The sequence below is a fragment of the Urocampus carinirostris genome, chromosome 13 (genome assembly GCF_059441175.1).
Source record: "Urocampus carinirostris isolate Australia breed hairy pipefish chromosome 13, RoL_Ucar_1.0, whole genome shotgun sequence".
Lineage (NCBI taxonomy): Eukaryota > Metazoa > Chordata > Actinopteri > Syngnathiformes > Syngnathidae > Urocampus > Urocampus carinirostris.
The window spans coordinates 3,727,626-3,749,002 of record NC_142361.1 but is presented as its reverse complement, the minus strand read 5'-3'; the positions used below and the strand labels follow the sequence as shown (position 1 = coordinate 3,749,002).

The 21,377-nt window shown below is 39.6% G+C and overlaps 1 protein-coding gene across 1 annotated transcript in view; it reads left to right on the top strand.

Annotated features, from left to right (window-relative positions):
* LOC148353516 (acetylcholine receptor subunit alpha-like) overlaps positions 1–21,377 on the top strand; it is a 37,950-nt gene that overhangs the window by 5,103 nt on the left and 11,470 nt on the right. Inside the window, exons 2-6 of the mRNA XM_088351132.1 lie at positions 8,114–8,256; positions 10,861–10,905; positions 10,979–11,088; positions 13,521–13,716; positions 15,702–15,939. Coding sequence (XP_088207258.1) covers positions 8,114–8,256; positions 10,861–10,905; positions 10,979–11,088; positions 13,521–13,716; positions 15,702–15,939 — 732 coding nt within the window. The remainder of the gene's footprint in view (positions 1–8,113; positions 8,257–10,860; positions 10,906–10,978; positions 11,089–13,520; positions 13,717–15,701; positions 15,940–21,377) is intronic.

The window sequence follows — 21,377 nt, the reverse complement described above, 5'->3', positions numbered from 1 at the left end:
TTTATCTTTTTGGCTCATACCTCACTGTGAATGTGTAAAACTGGAGTGTCATGCCCAATTTCGTTGTCACAATATGTTAACCCATTTTGTAACAATGACAATAAAGGTATATTCTATTCTATTCTATCACTGGGATGCTCAAGTTGTGCTAAAAGATGAGCCAGATCCATGCGTTTAGTCAAGTCGCTAAACGGTGGTCGTTACTTATAAGACATGTGAAATCTGTTTGATTCAGGAAGACACCCACCCTTACTGGATGAAAGCGACAAATAATCTGACCAATGTGTCCAATAGTGAATTTGAACACTGTAATTGCATTGTAGACAGAATTACAATTGGGTTTCAAGTCATCAAAGTATTTTGTTAAATAGAACTTTGTTTCACAAACACTATAAAACAGGGGTGGGGGATATTTTGGAATTGATCATATCCAAGTTAATACTGTGTACAGTATTAATTGATACAAATCCGATACGGATACTTTTTGCTTGGAAATGTCATGATTGTGGATTGATTGAGTTTATAATTAAGTTTATAAATTCCGATAAACACAGCACAAAGCTCTTGGGCACTAAAAACAGATGTTTTATTAAATAATGTAAAGATATTATTGTAAAGAGGGGAAACTCCTCAGTCTTTTTTTCCTGCCGAACGAGGGGCGAGCGCTGACTCTCAGTAATGGCCTGCCCCCTGCGCCTCAGGGGGCAGGACCCACGAGATCTCACCCCACAAATGCTTCCTGCCTCATGCCAAGACGTGACTCATTCATAATGTAACGTGGGCATAAAATGGACAATATGCTGTTTTTTTTTTTGGGTAGCTGTTTATCACACATTATTTCTGAACATTTCTCAAATTAGGCACAACAAAACCTGTGTTTCTCTAAGAAATTACAATGTTGCCATCTTCACTCAACCCGCTTTTTCCCACTTGGTTTCTCCTTTGTCAAATACAAGTGTGAGTTTCTCTTGGCAAAAATGTGCTCATTCTTTTGTTTGATTAAATTGTCCAGGGTAGATAGAAAGATATTACAACTGATTTAAAAAAAAACAAAAATCAAATCAAATAAAACCAAATAGCAGCGATGTAACTAAAATAAGAATACTTAATTAAAATGTCAAAAAGACAACTGAAACGCTTTCCATTGCACAGTATTTTAAAAATGAAGTCAGTTGTGCAATTAGTGTCATTTGGCTCTCTTATCCAGCCTTTGGCGTTCTGCTCCAAGGAAGAATCAATTTCGGCCCATTTGCCATAGTGACATTGGATAAAAAGTTTTTTTCCTCGGGAACAATAACATATTAACTTTTTTACTAGCAGCTCGATTCTTTCTGTAGCATGAGCTTTCTGTCATGCGTTTATGTAAGTTTGTGGTGTTGCCACACTTGACACATTAAAAGTCCGCACCGAGCTGCGCTTCCTGTTTGCCTGGTCTAATTGCTCTTCTCTGCCTGGAATCCAGGATACTGTAGGTCAGAAGTATTGATCTGACAACAATAGTATCGATAATATTGATATTTAGATCGATCTTTCCACGACTTGCATAAATAATCAAACTACCGTAAATTCCGGACTATAAGCCGCTACTTTTTTCCCAAACGTTCAACCCTGCGGCTTATTCAGTGATGCGGCCAATTTATGTAATTTTTCTAACAGCCGCCAGCGGCGCTCAAGTTCAAGGCACATGACGCAGCTTACAAGCTAAACGCAATCGAGCAGTCTGATAAAGAAGGAAACCGAGCTACTGCATGCAAACTATACCTTGCGAGCGTGTTGCTAGCGCGTTATTGATTAAGGGAGCGTGGGACGACGTCTATATGACAAAGTCTCTTTCCCGTTCTAAAGGAGGACAACTTTGATGACGATAGTTATGGGGAGGAAGATGAGAACGGTTTACCGAGATTTCTACATGTACGGTATGTTTTTTTTAACAGAACCGTCAACTGTATTGCGAGGGTGTTGTTAGTAGCGTTTTGCTACACTTCACAGGCACGGTTTAGGATGAAAGTTATATTATTATTAAAGCTTTGAAAACTCTCTCGGTGTACCGTCTTTCTTTGTAAATATGTATGACCACGTATACTATGTATTTGCAACTGTATATTTTTGTAATGTATTTATTTGTATTTATTTTGGACACTTATTCTGATAAGTCTTGCACTGACCAATTAAAAAGAAGGGGCGTAACAGACGCGGGGGATGACGGGAAGTGGGGACCAGTAAAGATGAGTGTTTGTGGACACGGCAGACGATAGTGGATATATATTTTTCCCACCCTTACCTTTGGAAATATACACTTTTTTTCCTTGGATTACTTTTAACGGGACCCGGACTCTGCAGGTCTGCATCAAATGTTAAATACCGGTCTCATTTTCCGTTCATTTTGCCGGCTGTGGTTTTTAAACTCTGTACTTTATGTTCACTTAAAATCGCGGGACTCAAAGTAGGGTTTGGGTTAATCTTGTAATTGTGTTACATGTTTAATATGGGCGCATGCGGCTTATATACAGGTGCGGCTTGTGCAAGTACAAAAGCGGTTATCCTCTTAAAATGTGGTGGGTGCGGCTTATAATCAGGTGCGCTCTGTAGTCTGGAATTTACGGTAATTTTCAACCAAAATTTTATTTGGAAAACCTCAGGTAGAGAATTTCACCTAACTAAAACACCAAGAAGCAGAGCTAAGCATCATGAAAGCATGTGGTATTTTATCGGTCCCGAAACGTGAGCGGAGCTGTTGATTGACACGTACAAGTGCACCTAGGGTCCCGCCGCTCTTTTCTATTTTGGTAGGCAGCAACAACAAAAGCATTTCTCAAACATTTAAGAGTAGACAGTAAGAATGTGCATTATTTTTCCTTGTGTGTGCATGTGGGCGTGTTTGTTGAAGATAAAAGAGGGTGCACAGCAACAGCCAATTCCAGAATTAAAACACACATACACAGATCGGTGATGAGGCCTTTACTAATAAAAACACTAATTAGTTCCTTTTTAAATTAAGTAACTAGTAACTGTTTTTCAATTATCCTTCAAATCACTGACACCAAAAAGGTAAAGCTCTCCTCTGAAAGCAACACTCTAGTTACATATAATGGTATATAGTCTCATAGAGGCTGATCCCCATGTTTTTGGGCTAGTGCAATCTTGAGTTTGCATACTAACACTCAGCCAAGACACTCCATATCCATTTTGTCTCTGGACTTTAAACCACTCGAAGATCCCCTATTCTATTTCTCGTTGACTATCCGAGATGTTTTCGTTTTCTCTCCAGGCATGCTGTATTGCAGAGATTCAGCACACCTTTACTGTAAAATCTGTGCTTACATTTGCTACATTGGTTTCCTGTTGGTGTTTGGTACTTGCTAGAGCCCCCCCATAACTAAGTCGCTGTGAATAACTAAATGAAAGCATAGTATTTGCTGCACATGTTATGACTTTGTTTTTTGACATTGCAAAACGAAAGTCTGACCCAACATTGAATGCTCTACAGGCCCCACCTGGAACCAGACACCGCAGAGTATATTGAGTTTGAGACCGTGCTAAAAAAAAATTCTATAAACCTCATGCAAAGTTACCAATCTTGTGAGCAATACCACCAACAATGAACCATATGCTGCGTTATCAGATCCAACCGCACACAAAAGGGTCAAACTACATGTCAAGCAGCTTGGCCTATGCCTGTGCACTCGCCATGCAAGTCACCTCTTAGCACTTGGATAAAGTTCTCTTCTCCATTGCTAGTTAATCCCAAGTGAATCCGCATGTATGCGCCTGTTTCTGGATGTCTGTCAACTGAGCATTCCAGACTCTTCCCTTCTCATGAGCCTCTGCAGATTATTTGGCAGTCCCCGCTGGCTTCTGTGCATTTCGCGGGACTTGAATGTTAGTTGGCTGCGACAACATGAGCTTGAACTATTGATGACCATGAGTGACAGTGATATCCACCTCTGGATCATTAAACAACTATTTTCTATCAAACAGCACAACTTCAGTGCACTGCAGACAAAACATTTTAACCTTATTGATAGATATGTTTACTCATTTGTAGTGCATTAATATAGTGCTTTCAAGTCACTAAAGACCTCCCAAAATGCTTAAGAATGTACTTCACACTTTACCCATTCACACACACACACATGCACACGCACTAACACATCGATTGCGGACTCAGCCTAGCAAAGTAAAAAAGTAAACGTCTGTTTTAATTTGCTATGTGTATTGTATTTTGGAAGAGTGTGTGATAGGCGTTATGTGTGAATGTTGGCAAGAGTAAGGTGATGAAGTCTTCACGGGATGGAGTGGGCATGGCGTTGGGAATAAGGTTGAATGGACAGGGCTGGAAGAAGTTGCAAGCTTTAGGTACTTGGGTTGTGATGAGGCTGCAGTTGGTGAAATGGAGTGCACAATGGAGTTGCACAGAGTGAATCAAGGAAGCAAGGTTTTGGATGCTTTTAGGAGCGTGAGTAACAAGAGTATGAGTATGGATGTAAAGAGAAGACTGTATGAGAGTGTGATTGTGCCGACTGTGTTGTATGGTGCAGAGACTACGAGCCTGAATGTAGGTTTGAGAAGGAAATTAAATGTTTTTGAGATGAATTGTTTGAGGAGTATGTTAGAAGTGACAAGATTGGATAGATTGAGAAATTAAATTGTGAAAGGCCGAACTGGAGTAGTCGTGGAACTGAGCAAGCGTGTGGATAAGAGAGTACTCTGTTGGTATGACACATGGAGAGGATCAATGAGGAACATATGTTGAAGGAGATCTACAGAGCAGAAGTAAATGGACGGAGACCAGAGGAAGGCCGCGATTGACATGGATGGATGGTGCTCTGCAGGAAAGAAGTCAATCTAGTGGAAGCTAGAGTTCTTGTTGGTGACGGGAATGAGTGGAGAGGTGTTGTGAAAGGACAGTGGGATGTTTGGATGTGTTCTAAGGGATGGGCAGGGAACCTGTATGATGCAGCAGGGGTAAACCAGTGAAAGCTGCCGGGCCCTGCTGTTGAACAGAGAAGAGTGTGTTGCGTCACCCTGACCCGAGTGACAAGGTCGCTTTCTTGTGTCTCTTTCATCTGGAGGGACGAAAGCATGACCAACTTGGGTGCCAAAGTGCTTAACTCTTTTGGGTGTTTGGCTATTTGGGTTGGCCATGGTCAAATGTTTTTTTTTAACTACTTTTTCTTTTTTTCCATTTTCCTTTTCTTTGTTTTTGTGTATGTGTTTGTCTTGCTGTAAGTCACCCATCTCGAGGGATATGACCAGGGTAGGTAGATAGCTCTACTCACAATACACATCTATGCGCCTGCTCTTAAAGGCCCGACTGAAACCACATCACTATTATGATAGTGGTGTCATGTTGCCACCAAAGTAAATTGGTGAATTATTAATTATGATAAATGTTACTAAATTTTTTGAGTTAATACAATTATGAATCTAAAGCCTTTTGAAAATTGGCTTTAACACATCCATCCATTATCTGCACTGCTTATCCTCAGTAGGTTCACGAGGGTGCTAGACCCCAGCTCAGCTGATTTCGGGCAGTGGACAGCCTGAAACGTTTCCCTGCCTGTCCAATTAAGGCCTTATTTTTAGAATAATGCATTATTTGCCTTTCAAGACTTTTCAAGGATCAGTGGAAACCCTGTAATAACAGTTCCTTGATTATTTATGGTAGTTTAATGTCCAGCCCATCTCTTCCCTAATTAACGATTGCAATTTCCCTTACGAAGCAATAAAAACCATACAAACTCGATGTGGCCACTGTTTACTCAACGCAAGAAAGACTATTTGCGGCAATAAAAAAAAAGATAATGTATAAACAAGTTTATTTTACTTGTCAAATAAACCACACAAGCAATTCTTTAATCAGCTTTCTTGGTTCCTGAAATTCCAACTTGTCCTCAAGGCCCTGCCCCTCAGCCTTTTCTTTTTATTAAATCTTCTAGGTTATAAAGGGTGTGTGGATTTTAGAACAGCAACATGATTTAAAAAATGCACATCTTAAATGCAAGTTACATTTACTCAATTATATTTACTTGAGGACGTTTTGTACTTCTGAGATTATTTTAAATGACAATAACGATACTGCCGTACGAACAAGATGTTTGTAAGTTTCTTCGGTGCTATATTTTGTATGGAATGTATGTTCAAGGTTTATATAAGTATGTTTAAGGCTTGTATAAGTAACATTCCATAAAATGAAATGCTCTAAAAAATTGAGTCTAACTTACTTTTGGAAGACGAGCTTCAAAAGTTAGGTGACATCCTCTTTCGTAATAAAAAAAGTGGCCCAAAAAAAGCGATCCAACAATTTTCTCAACAGCATCAAGCTTCCATATTCCACTTTCATTTAAAATGAAACCGCTCGCTTCTTCTTTACACTTTACACCAACCATATTGAATGGATGTACCAGAGGCGTGTTCAGGAGAGTGATCAGACATGTAGTCTCTTGATAATCGCTTGCCGCGCACTGCTGAACGTTTTGTAATCGCTCACTGTGATTGCCTTACTGATCCAAAATGGCCGACGACAGTACAATGGATTTCGTTCTACAGCTTGCTTTGAGCGAGTTGGCTGATATGAGCGACAGTTCGCATATTGACACAGTTAAGGTTATCCTAAACGCAGTGGAAGGGTCATACCTGTCTTGCATTGTTCACAAACATTACCAGGCAATGTAAGACGATATATTACATCGCCAACAGCACTCGTCAGGGTGAGATCCTCCATCTTCTGCACTGTCGACGCCATGTTGGAAATCAAAGTAAGCGGTCTTTCTCCCGTGATTACTCGGGCACGCGAGCGCTCAATAATCACTGGCCGTTCAGAAGCTAGCGATAGCTCGCGATAGCAATCACTCACTCTCCTGAACACGCCTCAGATATTAAACAATAAAAATGTCAAAACGCTGTAGATGCATTATAGAATGTTTACACGTGAACTAGGAAGAGGAAGCGTATTTTTTTTTTCTTCCGGGTGGATGCTGGGTGACCTCTCACAGCACCACACGCTGGCAGCGGCGGAAAGAAGCACTTCAGTAATGTCCTCTACTCGGAAAAAGGTGCACACAATACAAAATCTAACTTACAGCAATGTAAAGATATTTTTCGACATCCCGGAAAAAATATTCGTATCTACCGTATTTCGTAAGTCGAACGGTCGTAAGTAGTGGAACATCTGTACTTTACTTTTACTTGAGTAGATTTGTGGAGAAAAAAATGTTACTCTTACTCTGCCACATTAAGCCTCATTGAACCGTTACCAAAATAGGTAGGCAAAATCCTCCCTCTTTTTTTCCCTCCTCCCTCGTCCCCCGAGGGAGAGCCGAGCTTTGCGACCCAAGCCCAGCCGTGCCCAAGGGAGCCGTGCCCTTCGCATACAGGTGTGTGCGTGTGATCAGCCAAGGACCCCAAAGATAAAAAAAGACTGCACATAAATGGAACTTAATTGGTATTGATATGATACTATTTACCTTTACCTCAAAGGTTGCTATTTTGTTTTCATAAATGCATGCTGTTTTTCTTTTTTTGTTTCCCTGAGAAGGGGCACATTACGCACCTTTGTTGTTGTTTTCCCCATCCCCAAAATAAAAATGACACACAGATATTAGAATGCCCGTACTATAGTTTACCTAGATTATATATTTTTAAATTAATTGTAATTTATTTTTGATTGAATGGACTTTGATGATCTTATTGAATGGTTGTTTGGGAAAAAAAAATCTGTGCTACAGTTACTCAGTAGACATGAATACCTTTTTCACCTAGTACTTTTTTTATTTTCACTCAAGTAATTATTTGCATGACTACTTTTTCCCTTCACTTGAGTCATATTTTTCTGAAGTAACAGTACTTGAGTAAAAATTTTGGCTGCTTAATCCACCTCTGTTTATGATTGCTTATTCAGTTTTGCAAATCAATATTGTTTTTATGAATTAAGTTTTATTACACTAGGAGGCACTAAGCAATACACTAATTCCGATAAATTAATGAGCCTATTTAGAAATTAGCGGTTTGACGTGAACTGACTTCAATGGCATTTAATGTGTGAATTTTAATGTTGGTTGCCAAAAAGAAATTGGTGAATACTTATTTAACGTCAATGATTGTTGTGTCGCAGGCTGGGCAAGGTGCTCGGAGGATGAAACGCTACTAGTGAAAAACTTGTTCAATGGCTACAACAAGGTTGTGCGCCCTGTTAACCATTTCAGCGACTCAGTGGTTGTGACTGTTGGACTGCAGCTAATCCAGCTTATTGAAGTGGTAAGGATAAATAAATCCTCAAGTCAATAAACACTATATTTAACTGCAACAAAGTGCAAAGATCCATTAACCATAAACAACACTTTCTTAATGGAGCAGTGTTCATTTTACCTCTGAAAAGTGATAGGTCCCGAGGACTCGCATTCTCAAAAATCTATGAGTCCCAACAGAGATCTATGGGTCCCCAAAATTTAGTGTGGTCCATGCCCTTTACAAACTGTCGTATTTTCCCTTACAAAATACAAAAAAATGTATTATTTTTTTTTGAAACATGTTTATTTATGTAGTTTAACATGTTATATTGTACATGTGTTTCCTTATATCATATATATTGTTAATGAACATTTTGTTGTAAGACACTGAGTTGCTCGACATGAATGAGGTTTATTATAAAAAAAGTTCAAAAAAGAAGTCGCTTGGACGTTCACTGTAGAAGGAAAAAATACATGCAAATATAACTAAGTAGAATAATACATTTTCTTATTCAAATTATTAATTCATTTTCTGCCTTAAATTATTGTTGGTAATATACTGATTAAAAGGGATCACCACAAAGCTGTCTTTTTTTCATTTTCTCCTTTTATACTTCCTTTTTTTCTTAACTTCTTTATACAACTAATCATTCGTAATATAATGCATCAAAGCAAGTGAGCTGTTTGAGAGCCGGCTCTCTTTAATGAGTTGAGCCGAAAAAGCCGGTTCTCTAAAAAGAAAAGGACTTTCACTACACAACTCTAACTCGAGATCGGCGTGCAGACGAAAACTCAAACCGCAAGACCAAAACAACAACGGCGGATCTGCCTGATGAAAAGTTTGGAGTGCGGTAAATCTTTGTTAAAAAATGATAATGACAATTTCGTGTCAAAGTTGCGTCCCGGGGACGCACGTTGATTTGACAAGATGCGTCCCCAGCAAAAATAATGCGTCTAGGACGCAGGGACGCGAGCAAACGAGAACACTGATGGAGTATAGTAAAAAAAAAACACTGACACCAGGTGTATGGTACAGTTATGTATCAAGTTCATCTCAAGGCGTCCTTTAAAAACCTTCTTGCCGGCCATTTGAATTGAACCAAAAAAATAATAGAAAACACGAGCGCAGTGTTGGTGAGTTACCAAGCCAAGGAGTTTAATGGGGAAGCAGCGAGTGCCCATCACAAATCCGCATAAGACTATATGAAGGGCTTCGCTGGTTGTCCGACAGGTCTCTTTAATGACTATTGCTTTACACATTTCTGTAACATTTTGAAGCGGAGGCAGAGACAAATGTCCTTGTATGTTATTGATTTTCCTCAAAAAGACCTGTTGAAGGTGATAACGTTTTGAGTCCAGCTGAAAGAGCAAAAGGAAGTTATCAATGGAAACAGGCAAAAGAATAGTTCTGTAAAAAATGTGCGCGTTCTTTCAAGTTACGTAACCTTAATTTTAGGTGTACAAATGCACCAAATGCATAATTGAAACCAAACTGTATTACGATACCAAACTGTATGTAACATCCTACATGACGACATTTCTTGTGTAAATATTTTGTAAATTGTAACCACAATCTTATCCTCCTTGTTTTATAATCTTATCTTCTCTGTTCCTTTATCTTCTTGGCTTTTTTACCTCACTGTGAATGTGTGAGACTGGAGTGTCATGCCCAATTTCGTTGTCACAATATCTCATCTCATCAGCTGCACCGCTTATCCTCAGTAGGGTCGCGGGGGTGCTGGAGCCCATCCCAGCAATCATCGGGCAGTGGTCAGGGGACACCCTGGACTGGTTGCCAGCCAGACAACTCGCTCGCTCATTCACACCTAGGGACAATTTGGACCGGCCAATTCACCTGAAATGCATGTTTTTGGAATGTGGGAGGAAACCGGAGTGCCCGGAGGAAACCCACGCAAGCACGGGGAGAACATACAAACTCCGCACAGGAAGTCTGGAGCTGGATTCGAACCCACGCAGGAGGTTCCCATGACATGTACTGTGCCGCACATGCGCTAACCACTGCGCCGCCGTGCTGCCCGTTGTCACAATATGTTAACCCATTTTGTAACAATGACAATAAAGGTCTATTCTATTCTATTCTACAATAAGTGCTTGCCGTCACTCCTCCTAATCCCCCCCGCATCCCCCCCCCCCACCTTACTCTAACAGCTTCATTACGGCGAATCGTTTAAGACACGCATTTCATTTGGTCAATTTCATTTATCTTATTGCGTATTTTTAATTATTTTAATGTGTTTTTGGTGATCAGGATTATGTGTTTTATAGCTATTTAGGTTTCACATTGATCCTTACGGGATTTCAGAAACAGGCCAATTAGTTTTGAAATATCTCATATCGGGACAATGTACTAGTTACTTGAGAAATTCAAGCTACAAGCACAATCCTGGAACAAATCAAGCTTGAAAGTTAAAGTACCGCGGTATCTATTGTGTTAGCTTTATTTTTATCAATTAAGCCAATTTTCCAAGCACGGCGTTATGAACATGTTTTCTTTTTATCAATTGTGATTGCTTAATGTTTGGCAATCAGGACAGTTTTCTAAGCAAAGTGTTGTAAACTTATGTTTTATTATTATCTTGATAATGTGTGTACTTTCTGTTCTGTTCTACAGGATGAAGTTAACCAGATTGTGACCAGTAACGTACGTCTCAGACAAGTGAGCAGACGCAAACTTTTTGAATTTTGATTCAATTTTAGGTTAACTTCTTATATTACGCTTTGAAACATAGCAATGGACAGATGTGAATCTGAAATGGAACCCTGATGACTATGGTGGCATAAGAAAGATCCGGATCCCTTCCATGGACATTTGGAAGCCAGACTTGGTGCTTTACAACAAGTAAACATACGTTTTAAGTACTGTAAATTCTGGACTACAAGGCGCTACATTTTTTAAACAATGCCACTTTAAATATGCTGTGGCCTGTTCCCTTTTTTTTCGTGAGGCGGACATTCGCAAGCGCTTCGAATTGCTGTCTGTATTGGGCCTTACAATCACCAACTTGAATGATTATATGATCTGTAAACACATGGCTAAAGTTCGATAACATGCAAATGCAATTTGATCCATTAACGCGGTAACCACCAATGACTTCACAAAGACTACTTCCAGATAATATTTTATCTATGCCAAATTGTAACACAGACAATATCTGTGTTACAATCTGGCATATTCTACCCAGAATGGTTTCCCTGGCGCTGTCGTGGAGAAATATATTTACTCAAAACACCCCTCATTTGCGTTTTCTTTAGTCACAGAAGCAAATATGTGCCGTCCTTTATAATTGCTATCCTGAATGGTCATGGTTTGAAAACAACCAATGGTGACTCATGATGACCAAAATGCAAGAATAGAATGTTATGGTCTTTCAGAGCTCTATCAATTATCTAAAAGTCTTTCATCCAATAGCATGTATTTTTTATATTGAGTATGATTAACCCTTTATTGACCAAGTATCATACAGGCTGCTTGGATGTTTTTGTTAATTTGGCCATGAAAGAGTCAGAAACCATGTTATGAGTGATTCATTTTGGCCCTCCTTTTCAGAACAACACGAACTTTCAATATTTTGTAATATATACGATATATATGTGTAAAGACAACGTATTTTCAATATTAGTTATGGTAATTTAAATAGCGCTTGGAAAACGGGCGCCGGCGCCCCCATTATAGTAAGAGGTTTATATAGATAAAAAATGTTTAATGTCTAGCTGGCAAAAAAGGTGATACTTTGGAGTGAAGACAACACAGTAACCATTTTATCAATTAATTAATTTTACAGGAAAACCAGAGGTCATCATGTTAATTTATGTTTTAAGAAATATTATTTTCAATCTAATTTGTATTTTCTTACCAACTGTAGTTTTAATTCCATGAGCCTTGTAATGTACAGGATTAATACACACTTTTCATCCCTAAACTCATGCGCGTTTTAAAGGACTTTCAAAGCCAATTTTTGAATCCCTCCGCGCCATTAAAAGAAGAATTCTGGTGTTAGTCATGCATTTTGCAGATCTTCAAATATATCTGCAAAATACAGATGCGATTTTTAATATTGACTGTGCGTTTTTCAAGACATAAATCTCTCCTCATACTGTATACGTGCCGGGTAAAATAACTTACATTTTCAGTTGCAGGAAGTTCTTCCCATCCCAATTTACCACAGGGAAACCCTGTCTTCATTTTTTGCATGGTCCAAAATCAATGTCCATAATCGATGCGTTATTCTTGCCCTAATTCACATTTAGTGCCATGTTTAAGTGAGGCATGCACTTGTCCTCTTGGGCATGACCTGTTGAGGGTAATAAAATTTTATAGGACATACAAACTCATGCCACCTGCTAGAAATAACGAAAAAAAAAATGCAAAGCGAAGCCACCAGAGAGCATTGTAGGCATCATTTTTAAGCGTACGTGTTTAGAAACATGGCAACAATTTCAAGCATTTACAAGCACTTCACCCAAAAGGGAATATAATTCAACCATTTTGTAGGATTTCAAGCATCTGTACGAACGCTGAGTCCAGTGCGCCTTCTATATAAAACATATTCCAAGACTTTTTCGGGTGATACGCCTTACAATCTGGTGCGCCTTATAGTGTGTAAAATAGTTCATTTTTATAGCTGTATAATACAGTTATAAATCCGGTGCAGCTCGTACTGAGAAAAGCTCTAGTTTAATGTAAAAAAAAAAATTGTAATAATAATCATAATAATACAGTTTAAGGCAACTTTCAGGACACCCAAGGTCACTGTACACAGAATATCAAACAACAATTAAACAATTATAAAACAAACAAGTAATAAATACCAAATGTAAACAAATAAAGTTTAAAAGTGGGCCGGGATGTGAGGTAGATTGTTATGAATAGGCAAGTCTGAAGAGATGGGTTTTGAGTCCGGATTTTAAAGTGGACAGGGTGGAAAAATTCTGGTGGTCAGGTGGTATTGAGTTCCTAAACTGGGGGGCAGAGCGGCTATAGGATATAGCCTAGGGGAAGGAGGAAGGATATAAAGAGGAGGGGGCCTCAGGTCAGAGCCCTGGGGCTCACATGTGGTGATTGGAGAGGGTTCAGAGGAGAAGGACTTGATTTGGATGAATTTAGTGCGGCCTGCTAAGAGTCTGCTAAGAAGAATGGATTGGGAAATGTTAGTCAGGTGTGCTCTGTAGTCTGGAATTTATGGTAGTAGCAAAGTCAATATCTAAGTCCCGTTTGTGAATACAACAAGAGTAACAACGGAATGACTGTTCTCTCTCTGTCATCCGTCCAAGTGCCGATGGCGACTTTGCCATAATCCACGAGACCAAAGTTCTCTTGAAACACACCGGCGAGATTACATGGAACCCGCCAGCTATCTTCAAAAGCTACTGTGAGATCATCGTGCTTCACTTCCCCTTTGACCTGCAAAACTGTAGCATGAAGCTTGGCACGTGGACATACGATGGACTGCTCGTCGTGATCAACCCGGTCAGTGGGAAAACAAAGATTTATGAGAATAAAATGAAAATCTCCCCCAAAATAAATGCTACTTATTGTTAAGACTAATGTATTGATGGGCAAAATGTGCACTATATTACTTGAAGATCTCATCTAATCCAAGGGGCCTCAAACTTGCGACCCGAATGTATTGATTGACACTTTTGGGGTTTGTACACCTTTTTAGGGCCAAATCCAAGCACTTTTGAAGGTCTTTTTTTTTCCAAATTTTCCAGTACCTTCAAAGAAAAAAATCCAGTTAAATGCAGTTCAAAAGGTTTTTTGTTGACTTTAATGACTAAAGTCGTAATCTTGCTGCTGGCACATACTTTCTCCATTTTAGAGCTGTTCCTATCTATGATGTACAATCTTTTTGTGTGTATGGCCCCGCTATAAACTGACATAAATTCTGCTTCAACAATGCATGGGCAGCATGGCTAATTGTTTACAAACACGGAAAGGGCTCTATAAGTGTTGGTTAATAATTGAGTTCAATACAGAAGACAACAACATAGTGAAGGTTCAGTATGTATAAAGAGCAATACAATTGGCCAAATTTGGACTAATTTTTATAAAATTGTTTGCAGAGTACATTCAATCTTAGAGACTGCTTTTGTTTTTGGTTTTAGTTGTTTTAATTTATATTTTGCGTGTTTCAGAGGACCAGTGTCTAAATTTGTTGAAATTGAACCGTAGTTAATTGTTTTGTATTTTAATATTTCCTTGGTAGATCTGTGAATATTTTCATTTTTATTTCTTTGTTTTTCCAGGGATCCCCTACAAAACCTGAAATTACTAATTACTAAATAATTTTGTGCATAATGTTTTACTATTATTGATAATATATCATTTTAAAAAAGCAAATCTGAGGAGCCTTTCAGGGGCCGAAAGAGCGGTCTCTTTTCAGTGAGCCGAGCCAATAGATTTAAATGGAGCTTTCCTCCCGGGTGCGACCAGTAAGGGGTGTTGGCGCTTCACATGACAATGCCATAATGACAAACCGCCACAGCAGTCGTTTTGGCGTCACTTTAATTAACTTTAAAAAACAATTGTCTTCGTTGTGTGGTCTATAGAGTCAGACTGCCCAAAAACATGGCAATGACAAACATTTTAAGCATTTTCCTGACCTTGAAAACACAACATTAAAATTCAAGCATTTTCAAGGATTTCAAGCACCTGGACAAACCCTGCATTTTAAACCCAACCGGGACAGAAATTCAGGTTAGGGTAGGGCTTGAGATTTCACCTCTGCTATAGATACGCTTCTCTCCCAGGTCTTCCTTATCCATGATACACTTTTCATGTGAATCTTCCAACTGTTGACTCATTGCCACTAAATCATGGTGTTGAGGTCTTTCTTATTAAAGCAATTTAGCCATAAAATGGGTCCCGGGAAATTTCTGCAATGCGTAGAGATCCAATTCAAGAAAAACGTTTGCGCAAGTGTCAAACAACCAAACTTATTAATGCTGCTTTCCTAAAAGATGCTTTCCTACGAAGAGTGCATTACCACTGTATTTGCCGGAACCCCAAATTGGCCAGAAATTTTAATGTGCGCCCTTTAATCCAATGCCCCTAATGCATAGGTGTCAAACATGTAGGCTGGATCAGCCCCACCAAGGGTTTTAATCCGGCCCGTGTGACAACACTGAGAGAAGCACCAGAGAAAAATGGGCTGCAGTTTGAAACATGCTCACTTGATGTTGACGCCTGAGCATCTTAAAGATTAGGTTACAGCTCTGAGTGATAGAAATCTTGCTTGTTTGTAGATGACTTTATACGTAATCCCTACCATAATTTGCTAATAAATTCTTAGAAAATCAAACAATGGCTTTTGAATCGTTTTCTCATTCAGTCTCTTATGGTTACAGTATACCTACTGTATATTTCGCATTGATGGCAATTTCATCTTTTTACGTGGGAGCAAACACACAATTGGTGGTTGATAATGATTTTCTTTTTTAACATATTAATAGGACAGCGATCGCCCGGACCTGAGCAACTTCATGGAGTCTGGTGAGTGGGTTCTAAAGGACTACCGGAGTTGGAAGCACTGGGTCTACTACACATGCTGCCCAGACACGCCCTACCTGGACATCACCTACCACTTCCTGATGCTGCGTCTGCCACTCTATTACATTGTCAATGTCATCATCCCATGCATGCTCTTCTCGTTCCTTACCGGCCTGGTCTTTTATCTACCCACAGACTCTGGTAAGTGCAAATGTAAAAGAAAATAAATCTGAGTTTTGATCACACAAGTTTTTACAGAAATATAGTCAATATGCCTTGACAAAGTATATTGTATGAATAAATCCCGTAGTTTTGGAGATCTCAATATGTGTGTATGTTTTTTATTTTTCTTCGGATTAATAATTCTTGACAGAATTAATGAATTGTGAAAATGAAAACTTGAAGTAAAATAATGTAATGGGTTTGCCCATTCAAAACAAATTTGAGAATTTGAGACAAACAAGAGACTGATCCAACAAACCTTTTAAAGACTTGATTTGAAAAACTAATTCTTGTGGTGGACTTCTGGTGTCCCACTCTGGTTGATCGGAAAAACTGCAAAGTATTTGATCCATTCCTACAACTCCATTCTAATTTTGCGTTTTAGCTCCATACTAAGGTTTAGGGTTAGGAACTAAAGTTTGAAACCCATATTACGGTTTGAAACAAGGTTATACCTAGGGTTAGCTGGAGGTTTAGGATTAGGAACTAGAGTTTGAGTCTCTAAATACAGGACTGTCTCAGAAAATTAGAATATTGTGATAAAGTTCTTTATTTTCTGTAATGCAATTAAAAAAACAAAAATGTCATACATTCTGGATTCATTACACATTAACTGAACTATTTCAAGCCTTTTATTATTTTAATATTGCTGAATTTGGCTTACAGCTTAAGAAAACTCAAAAATCCTATCTCAAAATATTAGAATATCATGAAAAAGTATACAAGTAGGCTATTCAACTAATCACCTGAATCATCTAATTAACTCGAAACACCTTGCGAGGGTTTCCTGAGCCTTAAAAACACTCAGCTTGGTTCAGTAAACTAAATCACAAGGTCTTCGGAACAGGAAGCGGAAGTGGCACGCAAGCGCGCGAAAATGCGGCGGGTCCGAAATGCCGTATTTTGAAGTCGAGTCGAAGTTTTTGTTTTGTTTTACTCAATAATTGAACTGAGTTTTTGATTTATTTGATATGGCGCCTAGAAAGGCAGTTTCTAAACCATGTTTTTGCGGTGCCGTGGACCATGGAGCAATGATCCAGTGCAGTCACTGCAAACACTATATTCACTATGAGTGCTCTGGACTGTCAGTTCAGGACCTAAGCCTCGCGATACAGGATAAGCAAGCTACTTACATCTGCAAGTCCTGCGTTCCCGGCTTATCCGCTGATGATAAGGATTCTTACGCTTCTCTGAGTAGCTCTGGAACGGTGTTCACCTACGTGGATAGCACTCCGGTGCCTCTATCCGGGTCGTCGGGCCGTGCGGTGCCCTGAACTCTGCTGATTTGGTCTCCACTGTCCGTGAAACCGTGAAGGCCATGGTACCAACTTTGGTCCGAGAAATCATGACGCAGATGATGCCAGAAGTTGCCAGAATGTCGACTAGCCTAATGGAGGAAATGCTAGCAAAGGAGGCTAGGAAGCATAATCTCGTGGTGGTTGGAGCAAAGACACATCGAGAAAATGGGGAAGCTGTCCAGGATTCCCAGCTCTTTCAGGAAGTCGCCGAAGCAGTCCCGGGAGTAGAGAAACAGGACATTCTGGAAGTTTTTCGTGATGGAAGGCTGAGGAATGATGGTAAACCAAGGATTGTGAAGATCCGATTCCGGAATACAAGATCAAGGCTGGCGTTTCTCCGTGGATTCAATCGGGTGAAAAGTACCTTCCCGACGTTGTCTTCTGGATTTGTTCGTCCAGATATGACACCAAAAGAAAGGGAACGCGACAGGGAACTACAGGACGAACTTAAGCGCCGTCGGGACGAAGGTGAAGTAAACATTATTATACGGGACGGGAAAATTATTGTCAAGCCGGGAAATGCCTAAGGTCGCCTTCGCCTTTATTGAACAGCCCCTTGATTCATCTCATTAATGCCCAATGTTTGACTTCTAAGGCAGATGACTTGGTCTCGTACATCAATTTCTACACCCCTGATATTTTGGCAATTACAGAAACTTGGTACTCCGCTGGTGACACAGGGCCAACTATAGAGAAATATCAGTCCATTAGAACTGACCGTAAAAATGCCCAACATGGAGGAGTTTTGCTCATGGTTTCTCATGGTATAACTGTGTTTTCTGTCGCTAATTATCAATTCGATAGAATTGAGTTATTGAGATGTGATATTCTTATTTCTGGGGTGAAGCTGAGAATAGTGCTTGTATATCGCTCTGGCCTGAGCTCTTTTCAGGCCAACGTCGCTATGTTCGAACATCTGAATTCTATTTTTGATACTAAATTGCAAATTCTACTTATGGGTGATTTTAACTTTCCTGACCTTCACCGCAGTTTTCTTCAAAATTCTGATACTAATCTAACTTCAATGTTCCAAAACTTGGTTTCAAATGCAGGTTTCTTTCAGCATGTCGATAAACCAACCAGGGGGTCCAATGTATTAGACCTTGTGTTTTCCACTGACAGATATCTGGTTAAAAACATTGACGTTGGGCCGAGTTTCTCTACCAGTGATCACGATTCTGTTACTTTCCAACTTAACCTGGCTCTTAAAAAAGATACCGCTGCTCAGAACTACATAAATTTTAAAGACTGTGATCTACATGGCATGAGATACTTTCTGTCTAGTGTCAACTGGTACCTCTTATTTGATAGTTGTGGGAATATTGAAGAAATGTGGGCAATATTTAAATTTGTTGTTTACACTTTGATATCTGTATACGTACCCTCAGTTGCTGTTACACCTCACGTCAACCGTGATATAGCTGAATTGCATAGGCGAAAGCAGTTTATTCACAAGCTTTATAAACGTGATCAGTTGGCATACTTGGAAAGTTATCAAGATGCTTCAAGGGAACTGCGGAGGGCCATCAGGCGGGAAAGGGTGGCTGAGGAAAATAAAGTTTTAGAGGCTAATAATACTCGTAAATTATTTTCATACATCAACCGTAAACTAATTTCTAGGGCATCTATTCCCAACCTGAAGGCATCTGACGGTACCGTTGCTACAGATAATGCTGACAATGTCCGTATATTAAATGATCAGTATGCCAGTGTTTTTGGTCGTGACAATGGGGTTTCACCCGACTTTCCCAGCAGAACCTCAGCTGTTCTAAATTCTGTGGAACTTTCAAAGGAGTTAATTCACAGATACCTGGTAAAACTTCCCAGCAAATTTTCAGCCGGCCCTGACAAAATTCCAAATTTCTTGCTTAAAAAGCTAGCTGACTTTCTATGTGAACCATTATTTTACCTTTTCTCTAGATCTTTTGAGGATTCACAGCTGCCTGAGGACTGGCTTAGTGCTATTGTCATACCGATTTTTAAAGGGGGGAGCACAACAAGTGCAGCCAACTATAGACCAGTTAGCTTGACCAGCTGCGTCTGTAAAGTGTTTGAGAAAATTATCTCAGATGCCATATGGAAATTTATACAGGAGCACAATCTTTTTACGTTTAAACAACATGGGTTTAGGTCCGGACATTCTACCATGACTAACTTAATAGCTCATTTGAATAATATTACCAGTATGTTTTTTGTTCACAATATGGCTGGTCATATTGTTTACTTAGACTTTTGCAAGGCTTTTGATAAAGTGTCTCATAACAAGCTTTTACAAAAACTGAAATGCTATGGTATTCGGGGAAAACTGCTTGAATGGATAACAGCTTACAGTATTTGTCAAATCGTAAACAATGCGTAAAAATTGATGATGTTCTTTCAGCGTGGTCGGAAGTTTGTAGTGGGGTACCGCAGGGCTCAGTACTAGGACCATTATTATTTCTGTTTTTTGTGAACGACCTACCTGAGGCCATTCAAAGTAGTGACATCTCAATTTTTGCCGATGATGCTAAACTGTCGGCTTTCTTACAGGAACAATTGATTCTCTCCAAAATGACATTAAATCAGTTTTTCTTTGGTCCGAAAAGTGGCAACTGCAATTGTCATCTCATAAATGCTTAGCACAGTCGTTTTTACATGGTTCTGTTCCGCTGTATAACATTAATGATCATGATTTGCATGTTGTTACTGAACATAAGGATCTGGGTGTCACTCTTACTTCAAACTTAAAGTTTATCACGCATATCGCCAAAATTACCAACAAAGCCAATAACATGGCATCAAACATTTACAGAAACTTTTACAACAAGAACCCAGCATTCTTAGTTCGAATGTTTTGCGTTTATGTTAGACCCGGGTTAGAATATAACAGCGTTGTGTGGAACCCTTACTTACTCAAGGACATTAACCTACTGGAAGGAGTTCAACGACGGTATACGAAGCGGATACCTGGGATGCACAGCTTGTCATATCCGGAAAGACTACAAAGACTGAACTTGGACTTTTTGGAGCTCCGTAGAATTCGATTTGATTTAATTTTTGTGTTCAAAGTACTGCATGGAATGATCGATGTGCCTTTTGATCAATTTTTTGAGTTCTGTTGTGTTGATGGTTTACGTGGTCACAGATATAAGTTACGGGTGCCTAGACCTACCAGCAACTTGCACGGAAACTTTATTTCTTTTAGGATACCAAAAATTTGGAATTTTTTGCCTGACCGGGTTATTAGTGCAGATACGGTGCAAACCTTTAAGCAAAGGTTGGCAGAAACAGATCTGTCAAATTTCCTTAGGGGAGGGGGCGTAAGGTGACCATATTTGGCCATGCTCACTCTCAGCATTAGTTTTTCTTTTTGTGTCATGTTTTGATTAATGTATCCAACAATACCTTCAATAAACAATTTCAATATATGGGGAAGACTGCTGATCTGACTGCTGTCCAGAGGACCATCATTGATACCCTCCATCAGGAGGGTAAGACACAAAAAGAAATTTCTCAAAGAGCAGGCTGTTCACAGAGTGCAGTTTCAAAGCATATCCACAAAAAGTCTGTTGGAAGGGAAAAATGTGGCCGGAAACGCTGCACAACCAAGAGAGATGACCGCAGCCTTAACAAAACTGTGAAGAAGAGCCGCTTCCAGAATTTGGGGGAGCTTCAAAGACAGTGGGCTGAAGCTGGAGTCCAGGTATCAAAAGCCACAGTTCACAGACGTGTCCGGGAAATGGGCTACAATAGCCGTATTCCCATGGTCAAGCCACTTCTGAACTCAAGACAACGGAAGAAGCGTCTGACTTGGGCTATGGAGAAGAAGCACTGGACAGTTGCAGAGTGGTCCAAAGTCCTCTTTTCAGACGAAAGCAAGTTTTGCATTTCATTTGGAAGTCAAGGCGCCAGAGTCTGGAGAAAGGCTGGAGAGGAGCAAAATCCAAGTTGCTTGAAATCCAGTGTGAAGTTCCCACAGTCAGCAATGGTTTGGGGAGCCATGTCAGCTGCTGGTGTTGGTCCACTGTGTTTCATCAAGTCCAGAGTAAATGCAACTGTGTACCAAGAGATTTTAGAGCACTACATGCTTCCATCTGCTGAAAAGCTCTATGGAGATGAGGATTTCATTTTCCAGCATGA